The sequence below is a fragment of the Plutella xylostella genome, chromosome 20, assembly GCF_932276165.1.
Source record: "Plutella xylostella chromosome 20, ilPluXylo3.1, whole genome shotgun sequence".
Lineage (NCBI taxonomy): Eukaryota > Metazoa > Arthropoda > Insecta > Lepidoptera > Plutellidae > Plutella > Plutella xylostella.
The window spans coordinates 6287995-6310257 of NC_064000.1; the positions used below are offsets into that span (position 1 = coordinate 6287995).

Here is a 22263-nt window from a genome sequence, read left to right on the forward strand (position 1 = left end):
ATCGACCACATTTTACTTATAATTGAGTTTCAAACTAGAAATTTACAAAATGGTTATTCCGTTATAAAATTTGAATTTTAGTGGTAGCATTAATTATATTAGCCACCTGGAAGACGTAAAAGAGGCCGCCCAAAAACAACTGGCGACGTTCTGTGGAGAGCGAGGCAAAGGTTGTGGGGATGGAGTGGGAAGATCGCGCAGCCGCTGCCCAAGATCGAGTCAGATGGAGAAATCTTCTCAAAGCCCTTTGTCCCTGCTGAGGGACGTCAGGATGGATGTATGTATGTATGTATGTAGAGAAGTACGTTTATCTTGGTCAAGAAGTCGTCATGGGAAAGAAAAACCAGACCAATGAAATTGATCGGCGCATAAGACTAGCGTGGGCAGCCTACTCCAAAATTGAATTCGCTCTAAAAATGAACATCACGGCTGAGCAGAAAGCTCGTATACATGACCAGTGTATCCTACCTGTGCTTACATACGGGGCCGAAACCTGGGTTTTTACAAAAGAGATTCTCTCCAAGCTCAGAGTGGCACAAAGAGCAATTGAACGCAAGATGGTAGGAGTGACACTGAGGGACCGAAAGAGAAATGAATGGCTCAGAGAACAAAGCAAAGTCACTGACGTCATCAAACGTGTAGCGAACCTGAAGTGGCAATGGGCTGGTCACGTCGCCAGAAAACATGGCTCGTGGTGCAAAACGCTGCTGGAATGGAGACCGTATGGTGAGACACGCCCTCATGGTCGACCACAAATGCGATGGACCGACGATATAAGGAAAACATCCAGTAGCAAATGGATAGAGATAGCCCAAGATCGAGATGAGTGGCATAGACTGAAGGAGGCCTACACCTTTGAGGTTGAAAACGGCTAAGAAGAAGATGTATGTATTAATTATAAAAAAAACTCTTCTAATCTGCGTACAGACCGGCCAAACGAACGCCAACGAACGGGTTCCGTTGACCTTCGTTGCTGCAATCTGCCCTGTATTATGTATGAAAAATATCCATCGTTGGGCGTTCGTTGGGCCGGTCTGTACCCAGCTTATGAGTGAATTGCACCAAACATTTAAACGTATTTAAATCTATTCCTGTCCTGACCCTATACTGTTAAAGTAAATGAGCAATATATCTAAATACCTTAAAATATTTCGAAGGGAAACAACAAAACATAGCATCTCCATAAAAACCAAGTGCCTTTTTATAATACACACACACACACGCACTCACGCCTTGTACTAATGTACTCCCTTGCGGGGTAGGCAGAGGTGCATTGCTGCAACCACTTTTCGCCAGAGTGTTATGTCAGTCCCAATGTAATAGGGGGCGGGCCTATTGCCATTTAACGGGCCTTTTTATAATATGGTCTTTTAATACTGACTATTTCATTTACCCGTATATAAAATTGTGTCTTACCTCCATAGCCTACTCCACAACCTCAAACAGCATTTGTCTCTTAAGCCTGAATAATGTGTTTCAAAGCCAACAGTGGGACGGAGCCAGCATTATGCGTGTTTCAATATGAAAAAGGGAGACAAATGTAATGAATAATTCAGTCTTGTAATTCATTGTTGAGTAAGCACGCGTTACATTGTCAAGCTCTAGGGAACCTGTGTCGTCAGGTAGGCAGGTCCTTAAGTAGGGGATACTGGTTAAAATGATATGTGACGAAACCTAAGGGCTGAACCAATTTTCATAGAAGGAATTAGGTAGGTGCCTGGAGCGGTATGGCGAGTCAAAACGAGGAAAATCCTTGTCAAATCAAGTTCGCGATCGGGAGTCTTCGTATCAAAATCTAAGCCCCAATTTCTCTATAGTTGGTTATCTAACCAACAAGGGATGGTTTGTCAATTATACGTCATCTCCATATTAAATTCTTGACAGATGTGTCCAAATTCAACCACTAATACCTGGTTATGCTCTAACCGACTATGGAGAAATTGGCACTAAATCTTTCTTTTTACCAAAAATAAAACATGGCAAGGTTTGATAGATCAAATGCGGTAGATTTACATCTAATGGCATAAAAGGAAGTTCTCGTCAAACTGGACAACTTTTCCCAAATAATATTGTTGAAATACTTACTTCCCCACAATGTACTTTGTTTCAACAGGGAAAAGTTTTAATGGACGCTTTGCACGCAAAGCAACTTGCTTGTACACATTTTCAGGATATGAGGTATCATTTTATCAGTGGTCGAGTTCGGGGGTAGGTCAATGTTAATTAAATCGTAACTGCATCTTCGAGAATGTAGTGCTAAATAGATTACATGGATTGAATACATTTATAAAGTAGAAATACGTGTAACCCAATGTTTATTTGCCAAAGGTTGCCTGGAAGAAATCGCTTTAACCGATAAGACCGCCATGTGTTCTTATTCAGTTGGTTGTAACCGTGTCCGTGTTTTTTGGCACAAATAAAGAATTTCTCTATTTTAAAAAATACGCTAATCTGAAACACTGTCTCACATTCAGTAGTCTCTGTATAGAAATTCACACCAGTGCGTCCACTTCATCGGCATTGCTGACGCCGTTTCTCCATACATTTATGAAAATCCGTCCGGTCCTATATCTACGATATCGATACCAATAAGTGGACGCTTACCTAAAACGTACTCAAGAAGCAACCTGAAACCTCTGTCAAGAAATGTAGGCCGTATTAGCTGTAATTTGGAATTCATAATTAGGCTACGTTAACTCAAGCTTTTAGTTGCTAATTGGAAGCATGCTTGGACGAGGGATGGCAGAATATATGCAAGGCAAACTGATGTCTCCCCAGCCTTCCTGATCCGTTCTGAAGCTGATCTAGAGCATATTTTTGGTGTTAATTTGCCTAAATCTTCTACCTGAGCTATTTAATATATTTGTTTTTATTCAATGTGTCATTTACCTACTTAGTGTCCATTCTGCATTGGAATTTGTGTGTTCATACTTGATCATAGGCGCTGTTATTTTATATCAAGCTGATTTTGAATTGAATAACATACCGACACTGCTTTCAAACTGCAGTTTTGTCCTTTCTAACCTGTGCATTCTACATATTTTAGTGGCATTCCAGTTTTTACATGTAGAATCCTATCATTATAATGTTCCTAACTTTTGGTTATACCTCATGTTAATATCAAAACACTTTAAACTGTTATCTAACTGGTATTATTGTTATGTAACTAGTCTGATGTTTGAAAATAGTATTAATGAAACAACCCTTGCTGTCTATGTTTCTGTATTAAACATCTGTAGCATTGTCGACAGCTAATATCTTCTTGTATCTTACATGTCTAATGCTATGCTATATAGTAGTCTACTGGAAATATGAATAATTAAACAACTGTTGCTTTTTTATGATTCTGTATTAAATATATGTGGCATTGTTCACATCAATCAATCAGTGCTACTTATTCATTTACTGGAAATTAATATTATTTGTTACATTAATGTTTTCAAAGTACACTAGTATCTTGCATTATATTATTGTGATAGCTCATAAATATGTATTACTGTACCTATATTCATGCCTGCATAATGTTTTTTTTTAGTTCTGTCTGTCTGTGTGGTAATGACTGTGTGTTTGTTACTGAGACTAGTATTTATATAACATAAACTATAATACCTACAGGTTTTGTTTGCTTAGTGCTATTTCACCTACTTATATCAATATACATAAATATTAATATTATATTTAGTCTTGCATTGTTGAACCTTTTTGTATCTAGATATGTACCTACTACCTACGTATGTGATGCTGTTCTTGAATTAATTAACATGCCCACACTATTTCCATGCAGGAGCATTGGGCTGTTTTACATCTGTGTATTGTACCTACATAATTATTTTTATTATGTGATATTCCTCTGTGTACTTGTGGGTGCCTATAATCATAGACTAAATAATCCTCAATATTTTCTGATATACCTTAGCTATGAGTTGAAACTATGTAGCTATTGTTTTGTGGTTGTCTTTGTGTTATATACATACTGGAGGTGTACTATGTACCAGTTAGGATGTTGCTTGCTCAATTTAAATTCAGACAGGTTGAGTGTTGAAGTGGAACAGGAGACTGATTCTTTTTCAGCCACATATGTGTGGCACAGGTGCTGTGATGATGGTTTTGTCCTTTTCATAGTATATACTGGGCATTTTCAGCTTGAAAACAAATCTGTTTTATTTATTTGTCATTTGCACTGGTTTATTATGCATACACTTTAGTAAGTGGGTAGGTATGCCACCCTGATCTCTTTTCCATGAATAATAACAAATTCTTAAAATTAGGTCTATTTAATGCAGGTTCTTTAAATACAGGACATGATGACTTTATTTTCGCAATGGATCGTTTTCAGGCAGATATAGTTGCTATAAATGAGACGTGGCTGGGCCAGGGACAGGGGGCGTGCGCGCCCTCAGTGCCGGGCTACAGGCTACGCCATGCACCCCGCCCCGCACACATGGGGCGCTCTCGCGGGGGCGGTGTTGGTTTTTATATTAAGAATAATATTAATGTGCGTTACCTAAGTCACCCTTCAGTTAATGTAGAACAATACTGGATTTCAACGCGAGTTAAAGGATACCGTATAGCTATAGGTACGGCTTATAGACCGTCGTGGATAAATCTAGATGTATTTATTGATGCCTTAACAGAATCAGTAACTTCTTTTTCTAATCATGATCAAGTGGTCCTACTAGGTGATTTTAATGTTAATATGCTGGATATGAGTACTAATGAAGCTAAAAAAATTAACCAATTTATTGATTACCTACATTTAAAACAAGTAGTTACTCAGCCTACACATTACTCTGTGGGTAATGAGACTCTTATAGACCTTGTTTGTACTAATATAAAAGTTAGTGATGTCACTGTCACCAATATCACCGGGTCGTTGGGACACGCCATGATAAATGTAACTTTAGCCATAAAAAAAATTAAACTCCCAGTTAAATTCTTAACCTTTAGACCTATAAATCATATAAACTTAGAAAACTTTAACAGAGATCTTTTTGCATTAGACTTCGAAGCTTTAATGTGTTGCTCTACAGTGGATTTGGCAGTAAATCAATTTAACATCTTAATAACATCACTCTTTGATAAACATGCACCTGTTAGATCTATTAGGGTTCGAGAGGGTCAGTCTCTCCCGTGGGTGACTGACTCTTGCAAGCTAATGATTGACTTACGTAACAAAGCACATGAGAAATTTAGACTAACTAAATCCGATGAACATAAAAAGCACTATAAAGATTTAAAAAAACTTGTCGTTACTAGTATAGCCAATGAAAAACGCGCCTATTTTGATCAATTTATTAATACCCAAATTAATGAACCGAAAAAGCTTTGGAAAAATTTGAAGAATAAGGTCTTAGTCGATCCTTCTAAAAATGACAGCTTACCAGATTCTTTTAATGATCCAAACAAAATTAATGAGCATTTTTTAGATATTCCTGGTACTAACGATGTTCCTGTTTCCAACCTTGACTTTTTTACTACTCACCGTTTTGGTACTGCTGTGTTCGAGCTTAACCCAGTCTCTGAAACTGAGATTGCCAGATATATTGTTGCTATAACATCCAATGCTACAGGCATAGATGGTATTAACCGGGATATGATTTTGCTTACACTTCCACATACTTTAACAGCTATTACTGCTATCGTTAATAGGTCTATTACTGAACAGTCTGTTCCGAAGTGCTGGAAATCAGCACTAATTAACCCACTGCCTAAGGTCGACCAACCCACTTCACTTAAGGATCTAAGGCCAATTAGTATTCTACCTTTTTTATCAAAACTAGTAGAGAAAGCCGTCTACACCCAACTTATAAAATTTATTGAGGAAAACAATATACTTCCATCCTTACAGTCTGGATTCCGCAAGAATCGTGGTACAATTACTGCATTGCTTGATGTTGCAGATAATATTCTGGCTGAACAGGACATAGGTAATGCGACGATTCTATCGTTGCTGGACTTCTCACGTGCGTTTGATTGCCTGGATATTGATCTGCTTCTAGCTAAATTAACTTACTATGGTATAAGTGGTCATGCCATTGATTGGTTCAACAGTTATCTGTCGAATAGAACCCAGTCTGTCAAACTAATGCTGAATAATGGCACTAGCATCACATCAAATCCTTTACCCGTTAGTCGTGGGGTACCGCAAGGCTCAATCCTTGGTCCCCTTTTGTTTATAATTTATAGCACGGATCTAACCGCTGAAATTAAATATTGTAAGTACCATTGTTACGCTGATGATGTTCAACTCTATGCATCAGTCGCACCGGATAATTTGCAAAAAGTACTGGAGGGAATCAATGGTGATCTTGATAACATAGATAACTGGTCTAAAGATAATGCGTTGGTGCTGAACCCATCTAAATCGAAATATATGGTTTTGGGCTCCACTATGCAGGTCAGAAACATTATTAATACTAATGCTTTAACTATAAATATGAAAGGCCAGAGTATTGAACGCGTTCACGAGGCAAAGTGTCTGGGTTTGCTCCTTGATAGTGGTTTAAAATTTGAAAATCACATTCAGAATATTGTCAAAAACTGTTTTTTCCGTCTTAAAGTTCTATATAAAATCCGCTCCTTACTAACAGAAAAAGTACGCATTACGCTGTGTGAGACTCTAATCCTCTCTAGGCTGAATTATGGAGATACTGTTTACGGCCCTTGTCTTCTTGAGCGAACTCGGCGTCTAATACAGCGGGTGCAAAACGCCTGCTGTCGTTTTTGTTTTGACGTACCACCTCGAGGACACATTACTCCTTTTCTAAATAAAGCATCCATGCTAAACATGGAGGCCCGAAGGTACCTGCATACTTGTAGCCTAGTTTTCGACGTGTTAAAGTTTCAAAAACCTGAATACTTGTTTTCTAAACTTTGTTTCTCCCCTTTTCATGACAGGTATGGTACTAGATCTTTCCGCCCAATTTTGTCTGTCCCTAAACATATTAGCGCCGCGTTTGAAGGAAGTTTCCGTTATCAAGCAACAAAATGCTGGAATAATATTCCACCACCTATAAGGCTCTTAAAAAATAAAATTAATTTTAAAAATAAAATAAAATTGTTTCTTCTTATTAAGCAAAAGACTTGATAACAAATTTAGTTATCTACAATAACTATTTATTCATTACATATTTTCTATATTTTTTTACATCCGGCGCAGATCGTCTAACAATAAATACATTCATGCAATATTAATACTATGGTGGGTGCTCTGTCATCCACTGAGTACGACCCTGTGTCTCTTGCTGGTTAGCTGCACACCTTTACAACATTATCAAACTAAAATAGGTAATTTTTCTTCAAAACAATATATTTTAAGTAGTTTTTTTTTTTGCTCACAATTTATGTAATTCGGCACCCTTGGAACAATTAAATGGGAGGTAACTGAAAATCAGCGGTTTGCTCCTGGAGTAAACATCCACGCTGAGTTACTTCACCCTTTTGGTCCGCTTCAACACACAACCTGCTAAGTACAAACCTGTCTTTATCATAGCTACTATTTACCTAGTTATAAGTACAAATGTGTATATCTGTAATTGTGATTTGTTGTGTATGTAAGAAAGTGGATCAAATAAACGCTTTATCTATCTATCTATCTATCTAATGTATTTTTGCCCGACTGCGCAGGCAAAAGGAGTGAGTTTTTTTGTTATTACAAATTAAGTAGGCGTGGATAGTATGTATATTTGTGGCAAAAACGTTGTGGTAAAACATAAGTTGATGTAAAATATGAACGATTCTTTGTACTTTACACATAAATAATTACGGTGTATTTAATATACTAATAGCATCCTCTGCTCTTGGGCGTATAGAAAGTGATATGTACTGCAATAGTCCGATAGTTAAGTAGGTATACCTAATACACATAAGCCAGTACAGTTTTTTAATGATATTATGCTGCTATTATAATTTCTGATCGCAGATAATATAGTAGGTACAAACTCTACGTTACAATAATCACAATATGAATGATAATACCTACTTATGTATATTAGGTAATATCTTAGTCTTATACATATTACCTAATTTTAGTTAAAATCCTCAAACGACTACGTAATACCTGAATTAATTAACCAGGTCTCGAGTCAGGTACCAGGGTCGCACGAAATGCAAGAGCCAATTCGGTGTCTTCGGCAATTTCCTGAAATACCGCGCTGACTTCCCGCTCGTGAGATTTCACGAGCAATTCCCTGTGAAATCTCTTCACGGTGTGATGAAGGAGATTGGGAACAAGCTGCTTTTAGGTTAGGTCTGCTGTTTTATTGAATTAAACGCCATTTCTAGACAAATGCGGTGCAAGGCCTTGAATAGGTGCACTTGTTAGTATACTTTACATATTTTTTTGTACAATATACCCAAATATATACCATAGTTTCCAAAACAGATTTAGTGAAGTCTTGTAATTATTTTATTTTTGTTTTCATGGTTGTGTAAAGAACTAAAAGTATGTACATTCTCGAGCAATGAAAAATATCCACTTTCAAAATGCCGATAACAAATGGTCCCAATTTTATAAGTACTCGTAATTTGGTGCTATTGACAATGAATTTTTTTCATTATGCGTGAGTGTGTTTATACTTTTAGTCCTTACATCATCAGCACCTAAGTTCCGTTTTAATGTATGAACAAACGGAATTCCATTACGCTCTATAACATTTACAAACCTCATCAGTTCGTACGGTTTCTTTCGGCGAAAAACGTAACGAAACAGAGAACTTGTATTGATTATGCAAACAGAGGACTTAGCGGAGGCAAATGAGGTATATATTATTCATGACCTCCTCTCAGTTGGACTGCAATGGCCGCCTTGCCTGTATTATTATTATATTATTTATGATTATGAAAGACCAGAGGAGATTTTATGTCCTAAAGTCTGGTAATATTTTAGAAGTTTCTGCTTTAGAATTATATTATATGGCCAGGAAACATAATGATTGCACTGCACTGCATGTAATAAAACAGATCCTACCATTTGCAGAACATTTTAATTATTATGCTTATTATTATTATTAAATTCTTTATTGCACATAAATCAATTTGTACATAGGCGAACTTAATGCTAAAAGCATTCTCTTCCAGTTAACCTGGCTTATGTGTAGCATCTGAGAACTTCCTTTCATTGCCTAAAAAAATATTTTTTGTACTCTATTTGGCGCGTATAAGAAGCGGCTTTGGCGGTTTTTGAAGTGCATGTAGATGCGTCTAGGCTTAGGTCATAATTATTTAATTATTATGCCCGCATTTTGGTACACGGTCAACCCAAACGAGCCTTCAGGTGTTTCTAAACTTTCTAAGCGTGAATTAAAAACACGCGTATTTGAAAAGAAATTGAAGCTTATACGCGCTAAATAGAGTATAAAAAAAAATTTTTTAGGCAATGAAAGGAAGTTCCGTCCGTAAAAAACCGCTCTTGCGTACCTATTTTTTTTCTATGAAGCTCTTCTTCACATTATTCTCAATGTTACTTTTTTTTTTGCTTTATACAGTCATATAAGTTATGGAAATACAGGCTTAGAGACTTACATATTATTATGGATTCGGAGAGCCGATAATTTTAAATTAAGTTATATATTAGTTTATAAAATATACTTACGAGTATACCTACATACATGAAAAATGCTTACGAAATTATCTCAAAAATATCTGATACTTCTCCGTTTTTCCAATAAATACAGGTATTGAACCAGTTTAAAATCGGATATTGAAGTTCAAGATTGTTTCTCGTTGAATCAACAAGATTTGACCAATTACCAATTTTATAATTATACCTACTTACCTACTCTTTGTCCACGTGCACTATGAATTAATGATGATATGACATTTCTAAACACTGTCCCAGTGCTGTATGATTACTTCCTTAACTTATCTACTAAATAGCGTCTATCTTCTTAATATACTTAACTACCATGTGTTGGTAGCGAATCTGAAGGGACACAATTTTTTAAGTAGCAAAACCTGCAAAACTTAAAATTTCTATTGTGTCTACTACCCGCATGAAATGTATGTTTAGTTTATCCGATGTGAGATGGGACAATCTGAAAACCAGCGCTGTAACGTTGGCCACAACTTAGAGCAGATGCTGAGATTGTTCCATTTTGCCATTTTTTTATTCAAATACTCTTTTAATTTTATTGCATGTTTTTTTTGCAAATTAATCAATTTTCTTTTCTTTTCTTAAAATTCTTTGTTCTAAAGTCAATTTTATGATTATTATCATTCTTCAAAATGAAAATTAAACTTTTCACCTGAGCTAAAATTAAAATTAGTGCCTTCAGAATAGGCCCCATTCTCTATTCAGGATGACCCCCTGAGTCACCCCCTTTCGGCTTAGCATACCCTTTTTGAAACACCCTGTAGATATGGACGTATGTTCTGATAGTCTCCAACCTATGTACAACATACGAGTAATAAATATTTTAACACTACGCAACATCTCAGAATGTACGCATATTTTGTTTTATTTAACAGAAATGTTTGCGACCTGCGATCCCTATAATGTCCCGGTTGGATGGAAAAGCTATCCTAAATAATAAATAACTTAAGGTATCACTTTCACCGTTTTCTGTGAACAAGAAAAGATTTTCTAAAACAAAACAAGAAAACCAGTAATGTGATAATCTCCGTCATATTTTGATGTGTTAGTGTATTCATAATAATTAATTATTGATAACCTACAACTAAGAAAATAATCAAAATCACTGAATAGGAATGAAAAATGCACGACTGGCTGGAAAAATATTAAAAGGAAATACCTACTAAATATCAGAATAAAGGCTCACCTGCCACTCAGCAAACAGACTTTTTATTAATATCCTTGTTTTGTCCCGATTTCCCTCTTTTCTGCACTCGCACAACCTACTTTCATTTTAAAAAAGGAATACACACACCAAACTTGCAAAATTAAGACGAAACACAAAATTCAAATATGGAACAATAGAATTGGAGTTTTATGTGAGGTATTAGGTTAAATCGGTGTTCGATTCATTCGATTCTGTTGATTTAAATCGATCGATTGTGCCCGCGCGTGCCCTCCCTGCGGGCGTCTGTAGCCGACTGAAAACTGAAAGCTCGAGCTGGGGCAGTTTCCCGGTGCTGTTTCAGTGTTGCCAACGTGACGAAAGTCTTTTTCCGCAACTATCTACGTGTTCTGCCAAAGGAGTGTGTATAATAAAACTTTAATGTAAAGATATAGGTACCTACCTACATTGTGGTTTTTTTTTTTTTTTTTTTTTTAAGATTTTATTATCACTCCACAGACTTTATGTCCGTGCCTTTTTGAGAGATCAATATATTGTGAGAGTTTGGTTGTTTTTTGTCTTCATCTTTTAACTACTCACTACTCAATGTGGAAGCTTATAATATATATATTTTATCTTTTATATATATATACCTATATATTATTAATAATTTTTTTTTTTTTTGCACTCCTGGAGGAAAATCTACACAGACCTACATTGTGGTTAGTTTTCTTTGTGAAATAAAATGATTGCACGTCAGATTACAATCTAAACCACGATCATACGTCATCTCCATATTAAATTCTTGACAGATGTGTCAAAAGTTAACCAATAATCCCTGGTTATGCTCTAACCCACTATGGCGAAATTGGCACTTAACTCATCATTCATGAACAGGTTAGTTCGGAAAAATTATGAAATCATTAAGTCAGGATTGAAAATTCATAATTATAGGAATAATAATTAATTTGAAAAGTCCGCAGCGTTAGGTATAACACTTTTAGTTAATGTATGCAATTGTAGTTGTAGTAATTGCTGAAATTATACCTGTAAGTTTGAACTGCAAGTTATTATTACAATTTATAATGATTTATAGTATAGGTATTTTATACTTACAATGATATCGATTCTGAAGGCGGAAATTTTAAATTTAGAGACGTCAAAACCTTAATTTCTTTGTTTAAAATTCGACTCTATGATTGTTTCCGTAAATGTCATTTTATGCTAGCAATTTTTTTAGTTTGACAGCGTTAAAATTAGAATTTCTGCCTTCAGAATCAACATCAATAGAGAGCTAATATTAATGTTAGCTTGACGAAAACCCTAAAATATTATCCTACTATTTCCATAGTTGTGGCTTGACGCCTAAATTCCCTATTGTGGGGTAATATTTGTCGTCGGCATCCCTTGACCCGAAATCCTTTGTTTAGCGAATATTGTGAACAATCCTTTTATATCGTAGCAGGCAATTGTTTTAGTTAGTGAAAACAGAGGTGATTAGTCTTAGCCAATTATTAAATAAACCTACCTACATCTATAGTTAGACCTACTTTACGTTAGACGTCTTTGTAACCGACTTGGAAAAAGGGAGGAGGTTCTCAATTTGTCTGTAGGCATTTTTTTTATTTATGTATAGGTGAACACCTATATTTTGGCCAGTTATGAACCAATTTTGATACTTAGGCAAGTACAAAATTATTTTATTGATTTACACCCTATGCATGGATGTTGCAAAACTCGACTGTCGGATGATTTCAAGCCTCCCGAAGGCATCTAGGCTACGACTGCTGCCGAAGTAGCAACCGGGAAAACGTGCCGTCCGAAGCACGGTAGCGCTTAGAAAATAACCACTTGAATTTGGCCGCCCATCCAATGGCTGACCGTGCCATGTGTTGCTTAACCTCAGTGATCAGTTACGATTACTGCAGCTAGCTCGACTACGGACGCTTCAAGGGAGGGTTACTCTATACTGACGAAAAACGAAGGAAGGAGAGATGTCGTTCAATCGGCACGTTTAAAACAGCTAGATAGAGTCGTGGCTCGCGCAGCTGCGCTCCGAAACTTAGTTTTTCGTCTCATAGAGTGACCCCCAGCACCATACGTCATCACCGATATAGTGCCACAAACTTATCTGTTCCGGTGACAGCTCACGTAAATGTGTAATATTTCTTCATTCTTTAAGATTTTAAGTTTGCCAGTAGTGGTAATCCGCTCTTGTGGTTTCAATAAACCCATCTAATCTATATCAATATATAATTCATTAGTAAATAATGAGATATGTATCAATTTAGTTCGCTCTCACCGGAACACATAAGTTTGTGGCGCTGTACACACATTTGTCTTGAAAATGAACTTTGTGTGAGATATACTTACTTAAATTTGATAAGTATACATAATAAATATTATGTTAGGTACAACACTATTGCTATTTATTTGCTATGTGCCAAAAGATTAATTATCCGACACTGCGCTTACCACTAGGTGGTGTAATTAACCCTCAAGTTTGGTGCAATGAGATAGTAAGGGAGCTTGCACACTAAAATAGAGCATTATAATTATGATTGAAAAAATACGAAAAATGGTGGCAAATGTGTTTGCGGTAAATTTTTTTTTGTTTATTGTTTTCTGTGCGATATATCATAGGAATTCAAAAATATAGAAATCAGTAAGTATGTAGTAGGGCATGCAATACCGCAATACCGGTATTCGTAATACCGGTATTAGGGACAAAATTCACGCTTTTTTCAATACCGGTATTGAAAGTTAATACCGGTATTGAAGTAATACCGGAATCGGACTTTTTTAGGCTATAATAAAGCGATTAAGATATAGTATTCCTATGTACTGTGAAAGCGCACTTGTTTCCTACCGTTTGATGCAGTTTTCGGCCGTTTGATATCTACTGTTGACCATGCGTAAACGGACACTGGATGTAAAAATAATATTTTTTTGTCAAATTTAAACTCTAATACTCAATTCTCGTAAAAATCTACTACAAAAAACTGAATTTCAGTGCTTTTTCTCGTTTTATTTTGACGTATACGACCTTTAATCACAATATATGCCATTTATTACAAGGAAATCTAATACCGGTATTAATACCGGGATCCCGGTATTGAGTTGCAATACCGGAACTCAATACCGGTATTGAAAATAGTTCCGGTATTGCATGCCCTAGTATGTAGGTATACGAAATATTTAAAAATAAAGTAAAACATATTTTTTGTGCTAAGTAGGTATATCCCAATCAGGTTCCCATCCATCCCCGGTATCCCATCATTATTTTATATTTCTCAAACTTCGTATCGCGCAGCTAGCAGCAGTGCGCACAGGCCTTTAGAACTAATTAAATTTAACATGCCAACTCCATGGAGGCCAAAATTAAACTGTAATCTGACGATATTCGGAACATGTGCTCTGAAAATACGGTCCCTTTAAACTTAAACAGTTTTAATTTGTGGCCCAGCCAATTAGTACCCGTAGGTATCTCAGACACATTTTCCGGTTGCAGAGGTTAATATGTATATTGGTACATATTACTGTATAGGTAGGGTGTATGGTCATAGATAAAAGATAAAAAGATAAAATACTCTTAAATAGACTAAATACCTACTTATTCCATTTGGTATGGTATAGGTATTAAGTATATTTTTGAGTACCTATGTTTTGAATAGCTATAAACCGGGAGTGACAATAGAACAGTTACTTTAATTCAGCATACATTTAAATATTATTTTTAGAAAAATATTGTATTCAAATCAAAGTAGGTAGGTAAGATACCTACCAAGGCAACAGCAACGCAAAGGAAGTGGTCTATAGTAGTCTACACTGTCTAGTTCGTAGCACCTCCTCCCAACTTATGAGCACCTTACTGTAATGGAACTATCTTGTTCTATTTCCAAGATCGTTCGAAGTTTGCTTTTAAGACTACCGTAGGAAACTTTATACAGGCTTTTACATTACAATAAGCCTTGTGGAAAAGTTAAATGATATAAGTTTTATTTAGTTTTAATAGTCGGCCCTCTGCTGATAGTAAAACTGAGCTCCAAAGTATTAAAAAACAATATATTCCCGTGATTACCTTAGCTCTTTTATTAGTTCTAATTACGTACCTAATTATTTTTGTATTTGAATTTACATGCCTATTTTACTATCTCAACTTAAGAATTGTAACAAATTGTATCCGACTGGAAGCAACAGTTCCGATCGATGATCGCCACAGGTGCTGGGCTAGCCGACTGACCTCTATGTAAAGTATGTGTGCCTGGTAGTTATAACTAGTATTATTGAGTCACAACAGAACTAGTAGCTTTCCACTGGGTCCAGTAGAAAATTATTATTATTATCATGAATTGATTGATGTCCGACATAGCCAACTTTGCAATAGAAACAAATTCCTAAAACCAGATGATTATGGCAAGGATATTGTGGTATATACTTTCCTACTGATCTTCATTAATTTAGGCTTTTTATATTCGATGCGTTGTTCATAAAATCATAATCAAAAATAAAATCATACTTACCTATATTTTTCATATCCAGTAATAGTTTTCGAGTGGCACCGAAAATCATGAAATCAAGGCAGATCCATGATGGATACTTGACCCCATACAGTGAACATTTCATAGGAGAGACGATATGAGATTTTTCCGGGTGAATGAAGGCCTTATATTATTTTCCTCTCAATCAAACTTCAGTTACGTAGGTACTTGCGCTCCTTCGGATTTTCTTTTGATTCTATGGATGAAGCCCAGATATTTTCTTCTGAGGGTATTACACTTAGATGTTGCAAAAGTTGTAAGTATAATAAGCTGAAAATGACTCTCGCCATTCTGTTCAACATTTGGAACTACGAATTTTCTAAAGTCTTAGAAGACTTAAAACTAAAATTATTCAGAATTGTCCCCCCTCATTTCTCATAATTTATGTTATGGTGGAAGATAGATGAATTTAAATAATGTTTAATGTCATTTTATAAGAGGCTTGCAACTTGGAAGCGTAACTGAAACGAATCTATTTCAACACAAGGGCCAGCTGAAAACCAGCGCTGTGGCCTCACTGTCCACAGCATATGCTGAGCTGGTGCCGTTTTGACACTCTGGACAGCAACCTTTATTTGTTTTGTTTGTTCTGTATTAAGTATTGTTTTTATTTTGTTGTTGTTTCTTTTTCTTTTTTTCTGTCTTATTATTCTGTCTCAGTGTTTCAAATAAATGTATCTTTCTTTCTATCTTTCTTTATTTAAAGTAGGTATATAAATTGATAAATAAACGATTAATTAACCTACAATTTGATAAAAAAAGCACTCTACCTATCAATAACTTCGCCTACCAGGGGCACAAAGCTTCAAAGTAGTCTGTAGTGCCCTCACTTCAATAGCCATACAAACCTTATTGCCAACCTATCGATCATATCGCAACCAAAAGAATCTAGCTGTTGCCATTCAATCCAGACAGATTAGTCTCTTGAACGTGTGCACTTGTGACTTTTATCCCATGGCGGTAAGGGTTATTTTCGTCTGATCACAATGTTTTCTACGGGACACCGTACACAAAATGTAAGTAAGTAGTTATCATATGATACGGGTATAACGCACTAGAGGACGCATCAATCATTCGAGTGGGTGCGCGATAGTAGCCTTTGTTGACTTTGGCCGGTCACTGAAAGTCCTGAAAGATTCCGAGTGTGTAATCTAGCAGAGATGTAGCCATATTCCATCCTGTTACTGAAGTATTATTTATTGGCATCGAATGGCCTGGGACTGGGGTCACTCTTGCTTCTACTTATAGGAAAGTATTTTCACGAATTTCCATAAGTCTTAGAACAATAGTTGTTCAGCATGTGGAGTGCGACTTTTTACTTTTTTCGAGAAATGTTTGTTAAACAGGCTGTCACAAAAGTGGAACTTATACTAAGTCAAAGGGTCTCGGGAGGTCAAACAAAAATCCTGTTAGTATTATTGTAGGAAAGTATACTTACCCTGAATAATATGTCATTGTATTCCATTTATGTATCTGTGTAGATATATCAGCTGTTCGATACCCATATTACAGGCTCTGCCTAGCTTGGGGTCGGGAGGCCGTGTGTGAGATGTCTCCACATTATAATAATATTATAATGGCTATGGCGCGGGAGAGACGCCACCTAGCGGTAAGTAGCTGCACTAGCTCCGCGCCATGGAATTTTGTGTTGGGTAACTTACACCATATAGATAGTTTAGTATAAGTACTTTTACACATATTGAAGTATATCGTTATAATTAATTAAGATAAATACTACCTACCATTTTTTGAATACTGTAAATCTGAAAATACAAAGTACCTACCGTGGTTTCAAGCTCATAAAAGTTTAGGGTAAAAGTTTATTTTCTTATTCTGAGATTCATAAAATTTGTTTATGCTCGGGAAATTACTTGGCAAAACTATGGCTCCAAATTGTATAATTTAAATTTAACCTTTATTTAACCATGCTTTATCCTGTTTTTTTCTTAAGTATATCCATTATTTTATTAATAGTCTATGATTTGCAAAGTGCCATACAACAATGATGCGTTGTCTACTTTGGCGCGTAAATATTTGCTGTGTTGGCCACCATGAATTTTATGGCGCGCATGCGTGACGCATTAAATAGGGATACCAGCCGATAACTTTTTACTTATGAATGATTATTTTATACTACCAACTAAATGGTTCTCTAAATCATGAAAATGTTTATAACAATAACTTTAGGTAGTATTACTAATTACTATGCTTTTTTTTATTCGGCCTATAAAAAACCGCATAGCCTATAGTATAGATTTTGACTATGCTGTTGCAAATGTTTGGTGAGCCGATCCAAAACATTAAGTCGTATGGGTGGTGATAGTATGTAGTAGTCTGGTCGTGATGATACCTAAATGAGCCGTTTGTTAAAAAAAAAAGTTTTCATTTTTGGAGAAACAGCTGATGGCGTTGTCCGAGTTGTACCAACTGTCAAACCCTCAGAACACAGATTTTGTGTCAGCTCACATCTTATTTCCACGGAGGAAATTCTATATCTGCCCTCGGGCGTTCTCTACAGCAACGACGCTTGAAAAATACACATTCTGAACTTGTAAATTAGACTAAATAGAAGTAGTACTATTAAAAGTAGTGAGTTCTTATTCTGAGTTTAATACTTCAATCTCTTTGTTCTCTGTGTGCAATATTTGACGTTTGGTACAACTCCCCATGCACTGTGTTATCACGCCATCTATCGGCTTGAACAAAAACTCAACTGACAGCTGTCAAGGAAAACGGCTCATTGAACATGTCAAGGGCTTTTAAACTGGCCATTGAAAAAAATATTACTTATCAACCTCTTCCCGCACTCCTCCACCTTTTAGCGCGCTAGTAAAATCTTCATACAAGAGTACTGCATTTTTTTTTATTGCGCCATCTATGATTTAGTTCTTTTCTATGAGCTGTCAGAAAATCTCTTATTTGATTTATTTATTATTATTGTCAGGGTCAAGTACAACACTCAAATATATTTCAAATAGGCAAAAAATAATTATTTTTGTGGTCACCCTAAATGGCGGCCATTTTGATCGTGTCTCTGGTGCGCGGTGTTGGGCGTAGAGCAGCTCTTGTCTATTATTTTGTTGAAATTTTTGGTTCATCCATAGATTTCTGTGCTATAGCTATGGCCAAGGTCCGTAGATATTTTTTTTCTCTTTGGCAAAGTGTATTTGTGGTCTGTCTTTGATTTATTTACAATTTTCGCGTCAAAACAATGGATCTTCAAGGGAGAAATGTGCTTTTTCCAGGTTTTCCTGGAGGTTTGATCATGTACACAACCTTTTGAAATGGATATGTGGGCCGGATTATGCCGATGCTGTCTAACTTCAAATTGTGATATAATTATAACTGGCGGCGAAGATAATATAAAGCAGAAATTTCTAGACATCACATCTATTGAGGTATGCTGCACAGTGTGGAAGAATCAAAATCTCAGTTAGTAAAACTTACATAACTTCTTTTTCCGCTATCATCCAGTCATTTAGCAGTAGTAGTCGTTTGTTTTATGAGACTTCACCTAACCTCAAAATTCTGTTTTTCTGCTGTCATTTTGTCAAATCAAGTTTCTCTGATTCAGTTTTCGCTAGAAAATTCTAACTTATTACAACTGAAATCTACGATCGATAGAACTATAACTAATAAGGTGTTGTAGGTAATATTCCCATTTAAAAGTAGACTGTTATTGTAGCCCTCTTTTAGTTTTCATCTTGCATTAGTAACCTCTCATATCAAACAGAGCATTTTCAAGTTTCATGCTTGACAGAACTCATTGAAATTCTGTTTAGGTTTAGGCTCTTATGTTTTTGCTGTAGCATCCTTAGGCGAGGCCCCATTGCCGCGGTGCTTATATCCAGATATTTAATGACATGATTTCAAATGACCCAGAAAAATTGGAAACTGGCATCGCCCTTAGTTCATTTTAAACACAATAAACACATATTCCATGTTTTCTTAATATAGTCTTGTTAGACCTGATTTCACCATTGAAGAATAAGGCTTATCTGAGTAATAGTGATATATTTACTCGAGAGTAAGCAACTACAACATTGCTTTTTCTCAAATTCAGATATTAATGTGCTTAAACAAATTAAAAACTTACATGATTAAACAGATGCTAATGAACTTAACTCCTTTCCTAAACTTGAACCATTTTCCACAACTGCGGATTGGTGGGATTACATTATCTAGATGTGGTAAATCTATATATGCGGGTTTCCTCACAATGTTTTCTTCCTTCACTTTAAGAGTGATGATATACATTTTACTTAAATTCATTGGAACATGTCATCAACGGGATTTGAACTAGCATCTGTGATGTGAGAGGAAAGCGCTTACCCAGCTACCATATATATAAAACACATATTTCCCTTCTTTATAAAATAGAAGTATAAAATTCTTCATCACATTAACCACTTTATTGATTCAGTAAATGATCTATTTTAATTTATTTATGTTTAAATTTCAGGTTAAACCCGAGGACAATTTACCACAAAACATTTGTGCATCCTGTTATGAATTATTGAATTTGGCGCACAATTTTCGTGTAGATGCCATCAAGATGAATAATGAATTAAGACTTCAACTTGAAAAGTTGCTTCAAAATGCAGAGGATGGTGTTAATATTAGAACAAGTATTGAAGAAGATGATGACATAGACTTTGCTAATGATCCAATAAAACAGCTTGAAGCTATAATTAAAACTGAACCAAATGACAGTGATGATGAATACTACTATGTACTAGTGGTTGATCCAAAAGAATCAGAAGGAGAAAAATTAAAAACTGAGACACAAGAGAAAGAACTCCCAATAGAAGCATACAAAATTAAACAAGAACATATTGATCCTGAGGAACTAATACAGGATGAACCTGAACCCGAACCTGAAAATAATAGTTTTGAGGCTTCCATAGAGTCCTTTATCATATCTAACAAAGTTCCTGTCAATGTGCCAGCAACCATCTTAGAAAATGAAGAAGAAAGTCAGGATACTGATAATGATCACTTCAATAATGTCATGGACATTGACCAGCATACAGAGACAAACTCACAAGAACCAGCCTTTGCTAATATTATTGAAGATTCACAAGATAAAAGTAATGATAGCCAAATTGAAACTATTGATGCATCCAGTCTTATCCAAGGTTTACCCAATTCACAAAACAACTTTGTTAAAATACTGACCTCAACCAGGGCAGATGGTACTATAGTATTGAAATCCGGTGACAATATCACATACTTGACAGACTCTCAATATGTCACCAATGGGGATGAAGATGATGATGATCTGTCCCAAGGGGAAGTTATACTTTGTGAAGGAGATGACTCATCACAATTCCAAATACTAAAATGTGATGGAAATGAACTAGTTATTGAATATGACGATGATGGCCAAATAGCAACTGTGATGCAGCAAGAAGATGGCTCATTTTTATGTGATTGTGGTGAGTCCTTTGAAGATCTTGGTGATTATGAGAAACACCAAGCTACTCACAATCAATTAGACGAGCACTTATGTACACTGTGCGGCAAAAATTTTGAATCAGCTGAGATTCTAGCTGGCCACGTAGCCCTTCACAATGTTCAAGGACCGCATGTGCCATGTCCATTCTGCAGCCAACTCATCAGGAGACACATGCTAACCCAACACATCAAGTACAGTCACACTAGAGTCAAACCAAGATGCAATGAGTGTTTGAAAACATTTGCTAACCCTAACAATTTAAAACGTCACATGATGATACACAACGGAGTGAGAGAGTTCGAATGTGACATCTGCTTCAAGAGATTCCATCAGAAAATCACAATGCAAACTCACAGACTCACCCATGTGAATCCCCTTGCTTGTCACCAGTGTGACCAGGTGTTCACCGCGCCTGCAGACCTAGAAGACCACAGAGAGTCCAATCAATGCAACAAATCCAAGATAGTCAAAGTAAAGGAGGAACTAATGAAGACGGTCAAACAGGAGGTCACAACGAATGCAGGTAAACTTGTAGGCTATGCCTGCTCGTTATGCCAAAAGATGTTCTCCGTAGAATCGGCTTTAGAACAGCACGTTGAGAACTTGCACATGGTGAATCCTATGGAGCTGCTGTGTTCGCAGTGCGGCGAAGTGCTCCCGTCGCGCAGGGAAATGGCGACCCATCAACTAACACACAAGATTCTGAAGTCAAAGAGTGCAAAGCGATACGAGTGTAGCAGCTGCGGGAAAGGCTGCACGAGCCAGGCTATGCTTATAATGCACGAAAGAGTTCACACAAATGAGCGTCCATTCTCCTGCCACCTGTGCACGCTACGGTTCAAAACAAAAACGCATCTGCGGACCCACCAACTGACGCACACAAGGGAAAAGAAGTTTGGCTGTTCAGTTTGTATGAAGTTCTTTGCGTTGAAAGGTAACCTGGTGGTGCATCTGAGGACACACACCGGGGAGCGTCCCTACATTTGCTCTCTGTGCGGAGACGCTTTCATTGATTCCAAATACTTGAAAAAGCATAAACTAAAGAAACATTCCATTGAGAATGTTCCTTGGAACCAATATTGAACTGAGTATGTTTAGGATAGCAATTTGGTTTCTTTTCTCTAAACGGATTTCTTTTCAGTTTTTACATTGTGGTTCTGTACATATCGAACTATTTTGTCTATTTTTTTACAACATTACTTTGTCAATATAAAACGTTATAGACAAAAAAGTTGCATGATAGGTACCAGCTGGATACCTTTTTGTGGTACCTAATACAATTAATTTATGTTTAAAAATGTTTTCCTTACTTGTAATGTTCTGACTGATTATGAATCAAGCTCTTTTTTGTGTATTCAAATAACGGCCAATTTATTTTTTATTTCATTAAATGAAGCATTATGTTTTGATTAAGAGCTGTGCACTATACTAGAGGAAAAGTTATAAATAAGACTAATTTAATTTAGGACTGTATTAAATTTTAAAGTGTTTTAGAAAATAGTATAATAAAACATAATTTATAAACTTG

General features: G+C 36.1%; 2 protein-coding genes across 2 annotated transcripts in view; one reads left to right on the forward strand and one right to left on the reverse strand.

Moving 5' to 3' along the window:
* Positions 1-11064, reverse strand: part of LOC105390966 (inactive dipeptidyl peptidase 10) — a 135043-nt gene extending 123979 nt beyond the window's left edge. The window contains exon 1 of the mRNA XM_048628095.1: positions 10779-11064. The gene's annotated coding sequence lies outside the window, so the exon portion shown is untranslated. The remainder of the gene's footprint in view (positions 1-10778) is intronic.
* Positions 11065-18289: 7225 nt separating this feature from the next.
* On the forward strand, positions 18290-22263 carry LOC105390724 (oocyte zinc finger protein XlCOF6). The gene is made up of 3 exons (XM_011562072.3): positions 18290-18407; positions 18523-18675; positions 19740-22263. The coding sequence occupies exons 2-3, from the start codon at positions 18562-18564 to the stop codon at positions 21816-21818; spliced, it is 2193 nt and encodes a 730-aa protein (XP_011560374.3). The 5' UTR covers positions 18290-18407; positions 18523-18561; the 3' UTR covers positions 21819-22263.

Bases quoted from the DNA above. Each gene is read 5' to 3' on its own strand.
- LOC105390724 (XM_011562072.3), top strand. From the start codon at position 18,562: ATGGATATGTGGGCCGGATTATGCCGATGCTGTCTAACTTCAAATTGT. The intron at 18,676-19,739 runs GTATGCTGCACA...TTTAAATTTCAG, and splicing joins TAGACATCACATCTATTGAG to GTTAAACCCGAGGACAATTT.